The sequence below is a fragment of the Podarcis pityusensis genome (assembly GCF_964106645.2).
Source record: "Podarcis pityusensis genome assembly, chromosome: 9".
Classification (NCBI taxonomy): Eukaryota; Metazoa; Chordata; class Lepidosauria; order Squamata; family Lacertidae; genus Podarcis; species Podarcis pityusensis.
The window spans coordinates 26,984,005-27,002,684 of NC_138034.1; the positions used below are offsets into that span (position 1 = coordinate 26,984,005).

General features: G+C 43.3%; 1 protein-coding gene and 1 long non-coding RNA gene across 3 annotated transcripts in view; both read right to left on the reverse strand.

The window, feature by feature from the left end:
• WWC2 (WW and C2 domain containing 2) overlaps positions 1-18,680 on the reverse strand; it is a 116,519-nt gene that overhangs the window by 7,033 nt on the left and 90,806 nt on the right. For both annotated transcript variants that reach the window (XM_081021689.1, XM_081021690.1), the window contains exons 15-21: positions 17,207-17,399; positions 14,883-15,047; positions 12,990-13,156; positions 11,481-11,679; positions 8,993-9,154; positions 3,083-3,175; positions 678-920 (exon numbers count right to left, since the gene is read on the reverse strand). In XM_081021689.1, the coding sequence (XP_080877815.1) occupies positions 678-920; positions 3,083-3,175; positions 8,993-9,154; positions 11,481-11,679; positions 12,990-13,156; positions 14,883-15,047; positions 17,207-17,399 (1,222 nt within the window). The remainder of the gene's footprint in view (positions 1-677; positions 921-3,082; positions 3,176-8,992; positions 9,155-11,480; positions 11,680-12,989; positions 13,157-14,882; positions 15,048-17,206; positions 17,400-18,680) is intronic.
• LOC308485785 lies at positions 7,244-8,361 on the reverse strand. Its single transcript, XR_013990775.1, has 2 exons — positions 7,651-8,361; positions 7,244-7,464 (listed from the first exon to the last, which is right to left on the reverse strand). It is a non-coding gene; the product is annotated as an uncharacterized lncRNA (long non-coding RNA).

Genomic DNA, 18,680 nt, shown 5'->3' on the forward strand with positions numbered 1-18,680 from the left:
AATAAGTTGAAGGGTGGGGGTGAGGGGACAAAATACCAACTGGAACATTTTTCTTATGTATGGGAGATAATAGCCCACATCTAACAGAATTAGGTATGCTTAAGCCCATTGGACTGCATCCAGTGTTCCTCTTCCATTAGCGACTTCGACTTGCTGATTTAAGGGAGAGGCACCGGGGGCGCAGGGCAACTGCCGGGAAGCCTTACCATCAGCTAAGCAACATCATTGGCTATATCCAGTGCTTTTTTTTCTAGGGCGACATGTACCCCTAAATATTTTGTGTTGCCCCGACCATTGACGGACAGATTGACATGCCAGCTGTCTCCGCAGTAGCAGTGCAGACTGGAGCGCCGTCATTCTCCCCACTGGTGCCCGGGGAGGAGAGTCTGGGGCAGCTGCGTGCTCCTCCTTCTCCTCTTGCCGGGCTAGAGCCAGCCGGCGAGCACTCGCCCCTCCTCGCTCAAGCCGACCTGCCACCATTGTCGCTGGGAGTCTTCCCATCTTCTCAGCGCCGCCTCCGCCTTGAGTCCCTCGTCCGGGGGTTGTGGGGAGGGGGAGCAGCCAAAATGAGAATACCCCTAAACATTTTTTAAGAAAAAATGCCCTGGCTATATCCCATTGTACCTTCATGTGCATGCTTCCCTTTCATTTAGAGATGAGCAATTTGATGTCTCTACCTGTTTTTCAGCCTGTTTCAACAGCTTCTGGAACCTTTCATCCTCCAGCACCCGTGGAGGAAGCTCTGTCTCTCCTCTCGCTTTCATCTCCTCCAGCTTCTGCTTCAGGTCACGCAGCATCTGCAGTTCGTCATTCAGGCGACTCTGCCGTGTGCGAGAAGCCTGGAGGTCCAGCTCCAAATCCAGAGAGGTGCGAACAGGGCACTCTTGCGTTGCTCTTCGCATGTTAGGCTGGCAGGCAGGCTACAGTTTTCAGGAATCCCAAAAACATAAGAACGAATTTAAAACCAGGAATGAAAACTTCTCAAGGTGATGTCAGCATACCTACATAAAGCATGCTAAGTTTATTTATCTTTTTGTATTAGACAGCTTTTCCCCTGTATATCAGTGTTTTCAGTTTTTACTTTGCTTTAGCTTTATATTGGTTTTCATTTTTATGTTATATTGTAAGTCATTTTTAGTTTACATTTCATTAAAAAACACAAAGTTCAATAAATAATATTAAACATATGTACGTACTTGGTGTACAGATTTATGCACACAAAGCTGTGGTCAGACTAAATACCACAGTTCCATTATCCTTCAGTTGTCCTGAAAATTAAGAAGTTTTTCCTCAGTTGGTTAGAGAGGCTGCTGATAATGCCAAGGATGCAGGTTTGGTCCTGATATGGGACAGCTGCATATTCCTGCATTGCAGCGGGTTGGACTAGATGATCTCAGGGTCCCTTCCAACTCTATGATTCCAGGCAAAGACCATTACATGTTAGGGACAAATTTCACAACAGGGAAGGCCCTAAACTCCTTTCTCATCCACTACTGTACCTGCAGCCTCCACCTCCATCTGGGATTCCCAGACAGTATTTACCACCTTGAAGGGAAAAGCAGTAGATGCAGGGAAAGGGGCAGGTTGAGGAGGTCTGTGGAGAAGTGCCATTTCATGAGACCCACAACAACTGCCTTGCTCAACTCTCCCCCCCCCTTTTTTAAATTTGTACTACACCATGAAACACATCCTTGGAATTGGTTTTTGTGGCAGTGACCATCACCCCACCAAGTGCTCAGCAGTGGTGGCAAATCCAAGATGCCGACCGACTCTACTAGGCACTGAAATGCAATTGCCTGGAATTTTACTCATAGTGGTATTAGGTGGAGGGTAAGTTGTAGGCAGAAAGTGGCTGACCCAGAAATAATTAAATAGGAATTTAGTCCCCACTCCCCCAGGCACTACCCCACAGCAAATGGTGCCCTCTTCTCAACCACCTGAAAGCTTGTTGGCAGCAGCCATGATTTTCTGACTCAGGTCGTTCTCTAGCTCAATTCATTGTTTCCCCAATCTGAGCACAACTAAAGCACAACTGGGCTAAAAAAAAAAAAAAAAGATCAGCGCCACAACTTCCTTTGGGCTTCATTCAAATATTGAGGTTGAATCCTGACAAGACAGAAGTACTGTTTTTGGGGGACAGGGGGCGGGTGGGTGTGTGGGATTCCCTGGTCCTGAATGGGGTAACTGTGCCCCTGAAGGACCAGGTGCGCAGCCTGGGAGTTATTATGGACTCACAGTTGTCCATGGAGGCACAGGTTAATTCTGTGTCCAGGGCAGCTGTCTACCAGCTCCGCCTGGTATGCAGGCTAAGACCCTACCTGCCCACGGACTGTCTCACCAGAGTGGTGCATGCTCTGGTTATCTCCCGCTTGGACTACTGCAATGCACTCTACGTGGGGCTACCTTTGAAGGTGACCCGGAAACTGCAATTAATCCAGAATGCGGCAGCTAGACTGGTGACTGGGAGTGGCTGCTGGGACCACATAACACCGGTTCTGAGAGATCTGCATTGGCTCCCAGTACGTTTCCAAGCACAATTCAAAGTGTTGGTGCTGACCTTTAAAGCCCTAAACGGCCTCGGTCCTGTATACCTCCACCCCCATTGTTCAGCCCAGACACTGAGATCCAGCGCCGAGGGCCTTCTGGTGGTTTCCTCATTGCGAGAAGTAAGGTTACAGGGAACCAGGCAGAGGGCCTTCTCGGTAGTGGCGCCTGCCCTGTGGAACGCCCTCCCAGCAGATGTCAAAGCAATAAACAACTATTTTACTATTTTACTTTTAAAAGACAACTGAAGGAAGCCCTCTTTAGGGAAGTTTTTAATGTCTAATGCTGTATTGTTTTTAATATTCAGTTGGAAGCCGCCCAGAGTGGCTGGGGAAACCCAGCCAGATGGGCGGGGTATAAATAATAAATATTATTATTATTATTATTATTATTATTATTATTATTGGGAAGCCAGGGCATCCTGCAATGAGAATAAACCACAGCAAGCAACTTCAGTTTGTGGAATAAATTCTTTAATCTAGCAAAGTGTTTGCACTGAAATGGAAAAGTGAGCAGCAAATGGTCAGACAGCACATACCCTTTTAACTCTCAAGCTCCGCCGTTCAGTGGCATTTCTCACAAAAAGGGATTTTTTGGCCAAGGTTGAGCTGTCGCTATCACTTCGATTCAACTGTCAAAACAAGGAACAGACAAGAGAGTTATAACATAAAGTGAATGGGTTTGAAATGGAACAGCTCCTAGTGTTAAAATTGCCAAGAGTAACTACCACATGTACTAATGGAGGTGCCTACACTCTCACCATTAGTCTTATTAGCAATAAATGCAGAATTGCTAAAAAGCCACAGTTTGATTATCAATAATTCATTAAACCAGAAAAGTGCCACGATTCCATTACATTAAACAATGTTTACATAGAAGCCATCACCAACTGCTCTGCTGTCCTCCAGTTTCAAATCTTGAGCGTCTAAGGCAGAAAATTGTCTGAAAGTTTCAAAGGAAACTTTGTTTGGTCAGTGGATCACCAAGAAACTCTTTATATTGGTTAATGTGAGGAAGCTTCATTCACTGTGCTTTTAAGGTTCTACAGATTGCAGCAGAGCTCCAAGCAGGAAAGTGCATGATGGATTAAGAAGCTATGTACTAAAAACTGATTTATTTATTTTTTTAAAAGCTTACATAGGCACACATAATGTTGGACTTTTCCCTCTGCACCTGGGACCTTTGCTTGATCAGCTACTGTTTATACAGAACACTGGTGAGCATTACAGGTCCATGCTCTGGGCTCAAGCACTCCTTCCTCACGCCTTTGGGAACAGTAACTGAATGCTTCTGCTCTAATTTAGTAGCAACCCAAAGGCTGGAATTTGCTGCGTTTGGACAAAACAGCCAACTGTGGTTTCCTGCAAACAAGGAATGGGAGCTTCCAATATCCTTCTCTCCCCCTGGAGGGGAAAGGGAGCATATGTAAGCCCAAGACTCAAAGCTGCTTGCATTTAATAGAACGCTAAACCATGATTTAGTATTATTACACTGGACTGCAGTGAGTATTTTCCTCAGACCTAAGACTACAACCAATTCAAAACGTAGAATTGTTTGCTTCTCCACATTGCTGTCTTATATTGAAAGGTCTTTCTGAGAAGGATCCTGTCTTTGAAACACCACGTAGAATGATATCACAGTGCAAGAACAACAAACAACTTTCTGGATGCCTTTGAACTGTAACTCCAGTTTTGTTAACTAATTGCAGATTGTCTCACTTTTAACCCCCACCCCCTTCAAATAATCTCATTTTTCTTGCTGTATATCCTCAACGGGTTGCATTCCAAGACAGGGTAACGCCGAGGGAATGATTTTGTATTGTATAAACAAAAATGTCATATTAAACTTTAAATGAAAAGAAACTACATGCAAGATATACATTTCAGTTCTTCTAGAAGGCATATTAAACAACATTATTTACAAGAATTATACCACAGAATTTTCAATAATTAACAAGTTCTGAGTCTTAAAATACGCTGATGTAGCTAGCATTTGAAAAATAGCTTTGTGATCTAGGTTTCTCTCTCCCTAAAGAGACATTAGTTTTCCTACTCTAGGAAGTACGCTGTTAAGCGATCATGGATGATAATGCCATACATTAGTGCTTAAATGTCACTTATGCATATGGAGAGGTACAAACAGAATCAAAAGCTCAGTTTCCCATTATACGATTTGCAGAATTATTACTTTTAAAGAAAGATGGATAATAAATAGTAAAAAATATATTAAAACAACCTGCAATTATCTAATGGTAAATGGTGCGATCAGTAGCAGCCAACATAGATTTGTTAGGAATTAATCATGGTAGATGAATTGTATTTCCCAGTTTGGTAAAATAAACTCTTTTAGTAGAGACTTTTGACCTAGTTCCCAAAGTGCTAGATATATGTTCAATCTGGGAGAAATCTCTAAAGGAGGGCATAAGATTGGGACACACACACAGACGTGTGTAAAGGCTAATAGTCTGAATGAGATAGCTAGTGGGATTGTGTAAAGGCAACCAAGATAGATCAAGTGTTTATCAGCATATATATGTCATGTGTCCCTTTTTGGCAAGGCAATGTAGAGTTTTACAGGCCTTTTGCTACCTCTTGTTCATTCACGTTGGGCCTCCAATTGGGTTGTCTCAAGGATTCACCATTTTGTGTGTGAAAGTGTTTGCGCCCACTTCTTAGGTATGGCTGCATGCTATGCCGGTAGCTACTTTAACCACATTGCCACCTTTCTCCTAGGCTCTCCTTTGGATTTGAGACTGAGGGGGCTCAAGCCTTCAGAGTTTTATTCGAGAAAAGCCAGTCCAGTTAGTCATCACAGACAGAGGGAGGGACAGCTTGAACAAAAAATTAACCACAATTCGACCATACAATGCCGCAGTACAAAGATGGCTGCCATTTTGAAATTGTTGTACCCCATGATGGAAAATTACTAGCACCTCAAATGTTGGGGTCTTGATTTATACACTACAATAGCTTTCCTCCACATCCCAAATGAAGACCCAGTTCAATTTAGGAAAGATTTAAAGAACAGCTAAAAAGATGGTATTATATGAAGTGTGAAGAACAAGGCTTTGTTTAGCATCCAGTTTTTAGATATTTAGCATTTCAGAAACAGACAGAAATTGTTCAACCCTCTGCAACTGGAAGGGAGGATAAGAAGCGATTTTCAGAGTAATGGAAGCCGAACTGAATATTCATACATTCAGTCACTGATTGTTTGCAAGTCTCTCATGTAACTCTACCGTCTCAGTTTTCACATGAGCAGTTTGTCTGAAAGCACTGCTATGATAATGTGTAAACTGTTGCTTTGGAACTAAAGGAGCTCCATGGAAACTGTGTCGGTACAGCTTCTTCCAGAAAAGGTATTTCTGAAACAGCACCGTCAGAGGAAGTGCCATTTCCACATTGCATATATTAATTTCAAAATTATACGCTCCTAGATATCTCACAGAAGCAGCATGTTGCATATAAACAATTGCATTAGCAGAGGTCACCACAGGAAAAAGAGACAAGATTATCTTAGCATCTCTGTCCAGCCACTGGGATTCTTCCCAAGCCCTTCCCCATCTCCATCGCACACACTCTTGGCCCTCCTCAAAAGCTTTTGCCTGACTGGGAAGTGTCCTTATGTTGTGATAATACCTCTTGCTTGCCTGCTTGGACAGGCAGATGTGTGCATGTGGGGTGGTTGTGGTGTAGAAACCTTTGCTTTTGTGTGGTTGGAATGTCGCCTGCTTTGCAGAGGTAAGAACTGCATCCACTGGTCCACTAACTTAAGAACATAACAGCAGCCCTGCTAGACACACCGTCTCTGATACTGGAGGCAGCACATAATCATTGTGGCTAGTGCCTTACAATGGCCTTATCCTCCACTAATTTGTCTTAAAGTCATCCATACAGGTGGCCATGAACATATATTGTGGTGCTAAATTCCTTAGCTGATCTGTGCCATGTGAAGAGTTCTTCTTGTCTGCCATGAGTATTCCAACATTCAGCTTGATTTGGATAGCCCCCCGATTCCAGTATTATGAGGGGAGAAAAATGTCTCCCTATCTACTTTTTCCACACCACGCATAATTTTATAAACTTCCATCGAGCCCCTCTCTGCTTACTTGCCTTTTTTCTACACTAAAAAGCCCCGGTGCTGTAGCCTTCCATCACAGGGGAGTTGCTCCAGCCCTATAATCATTTTGGTTGCCCTTATTTCCACCTTTCCCAACTCTATGATGCTGGAACGGTATTCATAGTGCGGTTGCACTATAGCTTTGTTTAATGGCATTATGATAATGGCAGTTATATTTCTAATCCCTTTCTTAATGGTCCCTAGCATGGAATCCCCTTTTTTCACAGCTGCTGAATAATGGGTTGAAATTTTCACTGAGTTATCTGCTATAGCCTCAATATCTTTTCCCAGATCAGTCACCACCAGTTCACACTCCAAGTAGTATACATGTGAAGTTAGGTGTGTTAGCCTGCATTCATTTTTTGAGCCTCCCACCACCACCAACCATTGGCACACAGACACCAGAAGGCTGCCCAGGAGAGCATGCAGACCTCAGACTGAAAAAGCCCCCCCCCCCGGCATATGGAATTACAGTGCAATCCTACACACTTGGAAGCAAGCCTTACTGGCTTCAGGCTGAGGCCTGTGCGCACCCTCGTATATTTAAATCACATAACTTCCGCAAAAGCATCCTGGGAGCTGTACAGTGGTACCTCGCAAGACGAACGCCTCGCAAGACGGAAAACCCGCTAGACGAAAGGGTTTTCCGTTTTGGAGGCGCTTCGCAAGACGAATTTCCCTATGGGCTTGCTTCGCAAGACGACAGCCCATAGGGAAATATCCGGGACAGCGGGGAAGCGCAGCGCGTCTTCCCCACTGTCCTCGGACCTCCTCCGAAGCCGGGCGGTGGGGCGGGAACGCCTCCTCCCGCCGCCGCCGGGCTTCGGAACGATGCTCCGAAGCCGGGCGGTGGGGCGGGAACGCCTCCTCCCGCCGCCGCCGGGCTTCGGAACGATGCTCCGAAGCCGGGCGGCGGGGCGGGAACACCTGCCCCCGCCGCCCGGCTTCGGAGCATCGTTCCGAAGCCGGGCGACGGGGAGGGAACACCTTCTGAAGGCGGGCGGGGGGCGAAAGTCTTTGTTCCCCCCTGCCTGCCTTCCTGGGAGAGCGGAGAAACACAGCGCGTTTCTCCGCTGTCCCGGAGGGCTTTTGAAGGCAGGCGGGGGGGAGCAAAGACTTTCGCCCCCCGCCCGCCTTCAGAAGAGGTCCTGGACCTCTTCTGAAGGCAGGCGGGGAGCGAAAGTCTTTGCTCCCCCCTGCCTGCCTGTCCCGGAGGGCTTTTGAAGGCAGGCGGGGGGAGCAAAGACTTTCGCCCCCCGCCCGCCTTCAGAAGAGGTCCAGGACCTCTTCTGAAGGCTGGCGGGGGCAAAAGCCTTTGTCCCCCCTGCCTGCCTTCCCAGGGGCTTTTAAATCGCCCCGGACAGCGGAGAAGTCCTCCGCTGTCCCGGGGCGATTTTAAAATGCCGCCCGCCAGCATTTTAAGATCGCCCGGACAGGGTAGAAGTCCTCCGCTGTCCCAGGGTTTTTTAAAATGCTGGGGGTGGGAAGAAAAGCCCTCGTCCCCCCCCCCAGCCTTCAGAAGAGGTCGGGGGACAGACTGTCCCCGGACCTGGTCTGAAGGCGGTTTCCCTAGGAACGCATTAATTGATTTTCAATGCATTCCTATGGGAAACCGTGCATCGCAAGACGAAAAACTCGCAAGACGAAGAGACTTGCGGAACGAATTAATTTCGTCTTGCGAGGCACCACTGTAGTTTGTTAAGGGTGCTGGAAATTGTAGCTCTGTGAGGGGTAAACTACAGTGCCAATGATTCTTTGGCAGAAGCCTTGTGCTTTAAATGCCTGGGTGCAGCCTGTCTCCTAAGTAAGTGTGTACAGTGGTACCTCGGGTTAAGTACTTAATTCGTTCCGGAGGTCCGTTCTTAACCTGAAACTGTTCTTAACCTGAGGTACCACTTTAGCTAATGGGGCCTCCCGCTGCCGCCGCGCCACTGCTGCACAATTTCTGTTCTCATCCTGAAGCAAAGTTCTTAACCCAAGGTACTATTTCTGGGTTAGCGGAGTCTGTAACCTGAAGCGTATTTAACCTGAAGCGTATGTAACCCGAGGTACCACTGTACTGTTTATATAGCAAAGTGTGAATGTGTTTATGTCAGTGGGGTGGGGTGAGGGGGATGTCAACAGCAGCAACAAGCTCCAGGCTTGCTCATGGCAAGCAGCAAATTCTAAAGTCCACAGGCAAGAGTGACAAGCTTGCTATAGCTTAGCAGCTGAGAGATGGATGCCGGGTTGTCAGTATATGGCTCATTGCCAGTAGCGTGCTACTGCCAAAGAAGTTAAATGAGTCTTTTAGTTAATGGGACCTCGTGGAGAACACTCTTTGTCTTACCCTGCAGATGTACTGGTTCCGCTCGCCTGGAGAGAAAGTTTGTGAGCGCACTATCATGCTGTTCCTGACAAAGGGATGCTGCTGAGACTTGAGGCCGGCTCTGTCCTTGGGTCGTACAGCCACACCCTCACGCCTGTCTTCTGTGTTCGTTTCCTTATCAACCTGTTGAGGATATTGTGCATTGTTTTCAATCCTTAAAACCAAAACCTCCCCACAAAGCTTGCTTTCCCTCCCATTCTGGCACAAATTAGTTACAATAAAGACAAAGAATCCAATGCAGCACTCAGCAATAATAGACAGAAAGTACTATTTCAATGTGGGACATGTGTGAATCTTACTGCACAAAGCATCACACACTCACCTGCCTGAATGGTATGTGAATCTTAATTAACAATGATTTCCCCTACTCATATTGTACTTGATATTAAAGGCTTGTGACTCAGGCTGAAACAAGGGACAAAAGGCTGACCTCAGGTTAGAAGTTTCTGATTCTACTAATGGAAACAAAAACCTTGCAGGAGAATGAAAGCTGGAGACCATTTTAAGTAAATGAAGTCATATTGTCTGTTTAAAACTAACACTTATATCGAGGCCTACTGTTTGCTAACCAAGGGAAGGCTGTTGTCCTCTCTAGAGGTGGTGAAACAAATACTGGAGAAAAAACATATTTCCTATTCTAAAACAACAACTCCTCCCTTTACTTAAATTCCAAGTCTTAGAAGAACTGATGGAAGTAACCAGAACTGGCTACCATTGTGAATTATGCTAAAATTCTCAGTGCGGTACTACAAGAATGTGGAGCAATCCTTCAGGTTTTCTGTTAAATGTGTATGTTATTTTTGCAGAACGATAAAAAAATGTAGGAAACTTAGGCCATCAGTGGTAAGGAGGCATCAAACAGATTCTAGCCAATGAACATATTATGAGACATTGCTCAAGACACTATATAACCAGGAGGTCTTATCAAGATCTTCTGTTTCTGTTTGGTTTTCCCAAAGGAGCAGCTGTGATGCTAAGAAGGAACAATCATCTGGTACTTGGAGATCACTTTGTTTATATGGAAAGTAAAATAAATAAAAAATAAGAGGAAGGAGAGCAGTCAGGGCCATTCATAAAAATCAGGCTGCAGTTCAAGATCAGAGCAAGAAGATGCTTTCTCAAAGTACAGATGCTGTACTCACATGCTTCCAAAGCCATTCCTTCATGCAAAAGGAAGAGGAGTGTCTCTTTGAAGATGCTGCCTGCCACCCATAATTTTTGTAATTAAAGTAATTGTTTTTAGTGGGTCGGATCCAGAGTTGCATAAAGTGGAACTCTGAAAACTAGCGGAAGAGGAAGAGCTGATTTGGGGTGATATTCTCTCTTCCTTTCCAATCTCTCTCCCCCTCCCCTCGCAAAAAACAAAACAAAAACAAAACAAAACCCTGATCCAAAGGGTTAGAGGACCATTCAGAACTGCAGGGGAAAGGGAAATTGGTGAAAATCACTCTCCAACTCCTTCTGCCCACAGCAGAATCCACTTCACGCAGTGGGAGTCTCCACTAGATCCATTTGACCTCCACAGGAGGAGTCCTTCTGCTCACAGAAGATCAGGTCTGGGTCCCACCCCATAGGTACTGCCTCCTTAACTGGGAGACACCTTTTTAGTTGATCAAAAGTGTTTTTTCATTGTTTAATTCCACCAATTCTTTGACTAAAGCTTACAACCTAAACACACAACACACAATTCTCCTGCACTGCTCTGAAGCGCTGAGCCCGTATTATTAAAACTTCATAACAAATGCAAAAACAAAAATATTAAACCATCCGTGTATGCAAGTATAGCTTAAACATTAAAATAGCCTATTAAATATTTAATACATTCATTATTAAACATGAATAATCTCCCAAATAAACATTAAATGTTAACTAGCAAGCTGAATGCTTTTCTTGAGGACTTAAGAATCTCTTTTCTGCTTTTCCCCTTTACTGTATATCAAAACAGAAAAAGGATCACTTTGCCAGAGGGGACAGAACCTGTTAGAAATCAATGGAGAGTTTAAATGCTGAGCTGACTTTGGCCAGGTTCGTGCATAAAAATAAATATAACATGAAGAAGCAGTGTGCTGGTGCTCACCGCATGCAGACCCCTCCCATTCCTGGTGCACTGCCCCAAACCATGAGCACAAACCTTGGCTTTTGATTGTGTGTTGTTTGGAAGGAAACAAACCACATGACAGGGTCCAGGCACCACAATAAGCCAGACTCCAGCTTGTGCTTGTTTTCCAGTGGAGCTATGTGCTCATAAACTATGGTTTGTTTTGAATTATGGTTTAATGTTACATGCAAACCAGGCCTTCATTTATTAACACAGGGCTGAAAACAATAAACAGATTCCTTATGACAAACACTGTTGCCTTTAAACACACCACCTTGCTCGACCAAGCACAGCCACAGGATGTCAGTGTCTTCTTTGTGGTGCGTTAGAGAAACAATCTAAAATATTCACCAGTATGGGTGGTGCCGTTGCTTGCTCATTGTGACACGCATGTGCATGTTTTCTGTCTTCCCTGTGCTTGATTTCACCTTCCTCTACCAGTTTAAGGCAGAATCTGTTGTCATCTGAGTATCTGCTTCCCTCTGCCCCTTTAACATTGTCCTCTTCTTCTGTCACAATCTCACTGGATGCCTCTGCCAGCATTCCTAGCCTGTGAGAACAAAGTAACCCAAGTTTACCCTTGAAAACTGACAAGACCCGCAAAGAGGAAAGAAAAAGAAAAAATACTGGCATGCCTGGGATCTGAGCCTTGTACAAAAGATATATTATTATCGACACATTATCTCAGCCAGAAGTAGATTAGAATTTCAGTACAACGCTTTCATGATCCGACATGTGAATGCATTATATTAGTCATCCGCTCCAAGAAAAACAGAAAGGTCTGTTGCAAATCGGTTCCCTTAGAACATTCTGACAAAAGCGCAGTACGTTTGACATCCACAGATGGTTCTAATGGAGAGATGCAAGATACCTTTCTCATGATGGTTAACCAGCAAATGTAGTACTAGCAAATACAGACTAATTCTTTTCACATTCTCTACAGATATCGAGATCATATTAACATGAAGGGGGGGGGCACTTTACCTGCATTAATTCTTTTTTGTGAGATCTTAACACAAGGCAATTAATCCACATTTAATAACATCTCTACTGAAAGATGAATCACCCAAACTCGACATTTATTGTGGACAATGCAAGGCTGGCTCCAAAGAAAAGATAATACCCATCTTCATTGTTTTATGTCATTAAATAGCATAAAACAAAAGGGAGGGGCTAGTGCCTTCACAACTCGCTTATAGGCTTCTTAGAGGCATCTGACTGGTCACCCAGGGAAATAGGATGTTGGACTAAATGGACCTTTGGTCTGATCCAACAGCTCTCACAGGTTCTTATGCATGGGGAGTGGGCTGTAGTCCCTTAAGTCATTAGTTTGTGCTATTAAGGAGAGAGAGAGAGCAGGCCTTTGCCTTCCGGCTGCATCGCTGTCCACCCACAAACTCATGGGGAGAGCCAATGCATGTCCACCAGGCTTCCCCTCTGAAAATACGCTTCTCATGTGCAGACAGTGTGGTGCCAGGGCTGGCAGGTGAAATGGGGGTTGGGATTCCAAGGGGTGGGGGTCTCCTGGAAATCTTAATTGTGTGCAGACTCAACGGTGGAAGCGTGTGCGGCGGATATGCCATTCATAATTCCTGCTGCACTTCCCACTCAAGACACACAATGCTACTTAAATTTAAAACAAACAAAAACAGCTTCTCTCTACAGCACTGGGGAAACTGGAATAGGGAAAACAGCAAGTGAAACGTGCAGTTCTCCACCAAGGGGTCTAAAAGGGTAAGAAGTTAATTTTACATGCACGAGGAGCAGATGGTGAGCAGAGGTTTCTTTCAGTGATCAGCCTTGTTTTTGATGTTGCTTTATAAATAATAGTATTTTTTTAAAAAAAACAAATCAACCTACCAGTCTTCTTCAACATGTTGTGGCTCCTGTACACCCTTTTCTTCATCTTCTTCTTCCTCCTCCTCCTCTTCTTCCTCCTCATCTTCTTCATCTTCCTCCTCTGCCAACTCTTGTTCTACTGCTTGCAGCTCTGCTGATGTCCTTTCCAGTAATGCTGACACAGCATCCTAACAGAGACATTGGAAGCAGATCTACATTAGAAGACATACTGAGCGATGTTACTTATAAAACCTGTCCTATTAATAGTTGTGAACAGACAATGCCTTTGTCAATTACACTGGCATTGCCAATGACATTCTACCAGAATCCACCTTTCAGAAAAGGTGTTGATTAAATGTATTGATCACAAAAACATATGCGGGAACACATAAACATAAGCACGGCAACATCATGAGAAACTCAGAGCCAAGCATATTTGGTTGCTCACGTGACACCAGGTTTCCATGTGACTTCAGAATTCATGCATCCCTTGTGAAAATTATACCCCCCACCAAAATGTACTGTCTCAGAAAGGATATAGTAAAGGAAATATATTGTGGTTCTTTGGTGCAAAATTACGTATTAACCGTATGCTGCAAAAAACTAGCTGCCATTTATGTATAGCTGGCAAAAGCAAACTTTACAGAAGTATCTGACATTCATAAATGACAACCAGCCAGGTAAGATTACAACTTTTTCTGGCTCTGCTCCCCGACTTGTAGTAGCGAACAGGAATGTTCATTCCCTTCCCACGTCGCTGAAGCGGGACAATCGTACATGAACATAATGTTCATAAAAGACAACACGTTCATTAAGTCCAATGCAGGAAGGCCCGGATCTTGTAAGCTGTCATTCCAGGTAAAATCTAAGAAGCAATCATGTGATCGGGCCTGTGTGCGAAGGATTTTATGTGCCTTTAAGAATGTTATACATGTTTCAGGAGGGCTACGCATGCCAGGTAGGCAGGATATGCTCTTACTTTTCATCACGCATAGAACAGCAGATCAAGGAAAGAAGATAATCCAAGCAGGCCCACTATAATTGCACACTTTGTAGCTGAGAATAGGTGTCCAAGTACAGGCAGAAGGTGTGTGTGTATGTGTGGATTGAATAACTGAACTCCATGTAAAAACAACAGCACTGCTACCAGTTCAAGGTGTTACTATGAGTATATAAAGCCCTAAGTTTACTGGCAGGAACACCTCGTGCCATATGCACACACTCTACTGCTTCGACCTGTGGAACTGGCATTGTTACAGGTGCCCCTTAATCCTCATTCTGGCCTTGCAAGATGTCCAGCTTCTAGTGTGGGCAGGGCCTACATTTTGGAAGTCCCTGCCTATTGTCATTCCACAGGCACCATCACTGTGCTCTTTTCAAAACCTGCTTAAAATATTTTTCTTTAGGCAAGCCTATCCAGGCACATAGAGGTTAAATGTGTTTTGAGCTTTTCTTTGGCTTTTGTTGATTTTAATTATCTTTTGAATATCTTAATGTCTGTTTTTAACTGTTTTCCATCAACCATTTTTAATGTTTATTTTATATTGTTGCAAACTGCTTACAAGTGGTTTTTTTAAAAAAAGAACACAATACAATACAAATTTTGTTAAATAAACAAAACAAATAACACTGTGGAAAGTAACCTAAGCTTTCTCCATGATGAGCTAGCGTTGTGTTTTTTTATGCACAGGGAATTTTTAATATGGTAACATGCGGCTTGCAGGTGTCCCCCCCCCCCCCTTACAAGGTAGATTTGGTTCTTAGAAGCCAAATTACACACCTCCACTCAGGCCATATGGCAGTCAGCTAACAAAAGCAGCAGGAGGGAGCAAATAATTAGACAGTACAATTGCTTCACTGTTGCCGCTTCTATTTTTCTAGTCTCCTGTTCAGAAGTCATCACACATTGCTCACCAGGTCCAAGGAGCCAGGCGACTGATTGTTTGGTACAAATACAGGATCCTCCTTTAGTTCCTTATTCTTTTTCCTAGGAATCTGCTTATAAGCCAGCAAGTTATACCAGAGAGTAGAAGTCTCATCCGAACATGGCAAGTCTGCCAGGCTTATTTGAGTTCCAGCCTGCACAGAAATGTGAAATGATAATTCATTGGTTATTTAGAAAATCAAATCAATAAAAAATAACAGTAATTTTAATAGATACAACCACCCCTTCCCTGATGAAACTGCAAATATGTCAACATGGTTTTACACTGGCTCCTCAAATACCTTTAACTTCCTGTATCTCTTACATAATAACAGGACAATGGCCAATCGACAGTAGCCCAGAATCCTGTTCTCACAGCAACTACTACCTGTGGGAAACCCACAAGCAACTGGGATTCAGAAGGACTCTACAAAAGGAGTCCCAACTAAGCCCTGGGATCCAGATCTTCTTCACTGGTTGGTAACAGCCAGTCTTTTGCTGCTCTTGTGTTTTCCCTAAATGTGGGGACAACCTGATTTAAAGGAGACACGTGTGTGTGTGTGTGTGTGTGTGTGTGTGTGTCTGTGTGTGTGTTGTAATCTAGAAATATTAAGGACCAGACAATGCATACCCACAAGGATAAATATATATAGTAGTTTAAATTCTGTAAATCTAATCAAATTTAACAGATCCATGCAAGAAACAGTACTAAGTTGGTGCCTGGGGCAAAAAAAATCCCTGGCATCAGTCCATCATGAGGAAAGAATGTGGTTTTATATGCAAGAAAAGAAAATTCAGGCTCCTATTCGGAGGCTTGAAGAGCCCTATTGCGCAACATGCCTCAGGCACCATCATTTTAAACTCTAGCAGTGTCCATGGTTATTAATCAATATGCTTCTGTTATATTATTATCTACTGAATGGTTACTGAGGCAATGATAGCGTGAGAAACACAAAGAAAAACAGAGCAATCAGCTTCTTACCAGGGTGCTCTTATCCATGGGGGATTGTGTCCATTTTGCTTGATGCAAAATAGGGGAGGAGCCAGAGCTCAGTGACAGAACCCATGCTTTGCTTGCACACGTTCCCAGGCTCAATTCCCTGGCATGGGAAATTCTGTCTTGGAAAAAGATTGTCTGTAGGCAATATTGGGCTCCATGGAGCAATTTGGTATAAGGCACTTTAGTAGACCTTCTTCCAAAGGCGAATGGAAGAAACTTACTAGCTTTGCAGTTTTCTAGGCTGCACATCATTTCTGTATTGATGTGTGTTGTGGGTCAATGCTGTCAGATATCAACATAAAAGGTAGGCCAGGAAATTGCATCAGCACCAAAATTGTATTTTAACTATTTAACTCGTGTGTTTCTTGTTCATGTCAATGGGGCTTTTGAGAGCCACAGTAAGACAGAATCGTGTCAGCCATGGAGTGAAAACAGGTGTCACAAACGTAAAATACATTCCAGTGCTTCTACCCTCTCAAAATAAATAAACCTGTGTTGCAGAGGGGCATTTCCCTCTCTCCATCGCCAAAGAACAAAAACATTGTCTGGTAGACAAAAGTTTGCTTCCTGAAAGCACAACAATTGCACCAACTGTTTGGCATTTAAGTATTTAGTAGGTTCAATTCCAATCTTCCATCGTCCCCTCCCAGCCTGTGAATGTGACAGGAAGTCAAAATAAAAGCAACAAAAACTGAACCCTGTCCATCTACCTGCAACCTAAAGATATAAAAAAAATTTAGGGCCAAAGGGATAACTACTCCATGTGGGTTGCATATCTGCTAGAAACAAAGGATTTTCGGTTTTCATTAAATTTCCTAGTTGTCACAGCTGGAGAGAGATGTAGAAGAATCTGATGAAAAAATGCAAATAGTAGCAAATCCCCCCCACAAAAAAAATTCTTACTGTTTTCAGCTTCTAAGCTGAAATTTAAAAAAATGAGTTGAGAGGCTGAACCAAAGGCTGCCATGCTTGGAGCACACTATTTTGTTGCAAATCTCATTGTAGCTTGCCGTTGACTACATCGATTAAAACCATATGCAAATTATGCTTATTACATGTGTCTAAAATATGTATATTAGCTGCAGCCCTCAGGCTTATGATGCATTTTCAATGAAGCCCTCAGCACTGAACAAATTGTCTACCTCTGTAATACTGTGATCAAAAGGGAATCTAAATTCCACAATCATCCCATATCAGAGATGAATATATTAAGTCCTGCGGAGGATGCTAATGCATGCCTCAGAAGCCTCCTATCTATCAGCATGAGAAAAAACAAAAGAACATCAAACAAAGCCAATAATAAAGAATACTTACTAGGCATTCTTCCCAGCGAGTTTTACTGACAGAGCAGACATCCACTCTCAAAGTCTTCTGCTGCAAAGAGGCCTGGGAAATGGCTACTCTGAACATCTCACTAAATAAAAGAGTTTCAGCAGCAGAGTGGACTTTCGTGCGGAAAAGACAGCTGATGTCAGCGGAAGAGGGAAGAACTGCAACTCTGAAATACCTAGGAGGTGGGAAGAGAAAACATGCGAAAGATTATTCAAACAAGTATCCCAAAGCCCCTGTGCAAAACACTTGTAAAAGAAATATCTTATTCCTGGATAAGTCTTATGCTCGACTGCAGAGACTTCGGTGCCCACTGCCTTATAGATGTCAATAGTAAAGGTGTGTCACCTAACCCGGTCATTGGGAAAACTAGGGGGAAAAGAAAGAAAAGTGAAAATAGAAATGGAAATGCTGAAACTGAAGAGTGGGTGGGAGTTAAGAAGAGCTCACAAATCACAGATGGAATTTGTAGAGTCTGTTATCCTACCGGAAATAGCAGGGGAAATGTTAGGTTGCTAAATACTATCCTGATAGTGATATGCTAGAAAGTTGGAAAAGTCTTTTAAAGATGTAAAAAGGGCTAGGAAAATAAAGCAGAGAAATTTGAGAGTTTGAAATGAAATAAGAAATAGTGAAATGCAACGTTGTGAATTGTAAACAGAATACTGATACATAGATTAAAATACAGAAGTAAAGGAGAATAAGTGACAGAAAATGGAGGAGAAGAGAGAAATATTAAGAGCATTTAGCAGGTTCTGAGTGCTGGTTCACACATACAAATTGTCATTTCTCCCTCCACACAATTCGTTTTGACCGTTTCCAGTGACAGGTGACGAAATGTCAGTGTAAATCCAGCTCCATGTGAATACAATCCCCAGCAGCCAGCAGGAGTTTCCACAATCTTCAACCCTTCATATAAAGTTATCCAATTCCCACTAACATTTCTGTTATTGTTCCCGTAACCCAATGACCAGTTGAACTCGTGAGGTCAGTAATCTACTTCAAAGGCCACTTTCTCTTCTTATTGCCCTTGGATTATTATTATTTTTTAATGCAGATCTCTGGAACATTTCTGTTGATCATGCTACAAAGTTAGTTATTTACAAATGCTGCCTTTCTCACAGACACTTTATTATTTATCTTATGTGAAACCAAAAACCCATCTTTTTGCACAAGCGTTTCCTGATGCCACCTTTTAGCAACCGTGGGACAGTAACTGTGGAGTTTCACTATTTCATTTCTATGGTCTCATTACTATTATTTTGTTGTGAACTGCCTTGGGATTTATTTTTAAATGAAAAGTGGCAAAGAAACTATTAAAAATAAAATTTTAAAAATCCCAAGACTTTCCCTTAGGTATCTTCAACTCATATAATCATGCCAACCAATCTTTTTATGGTCCAGTTTTTTTACAGTTATCAACCCCATCCACATCTACAGTTCGGAAAATAGCTAGTCC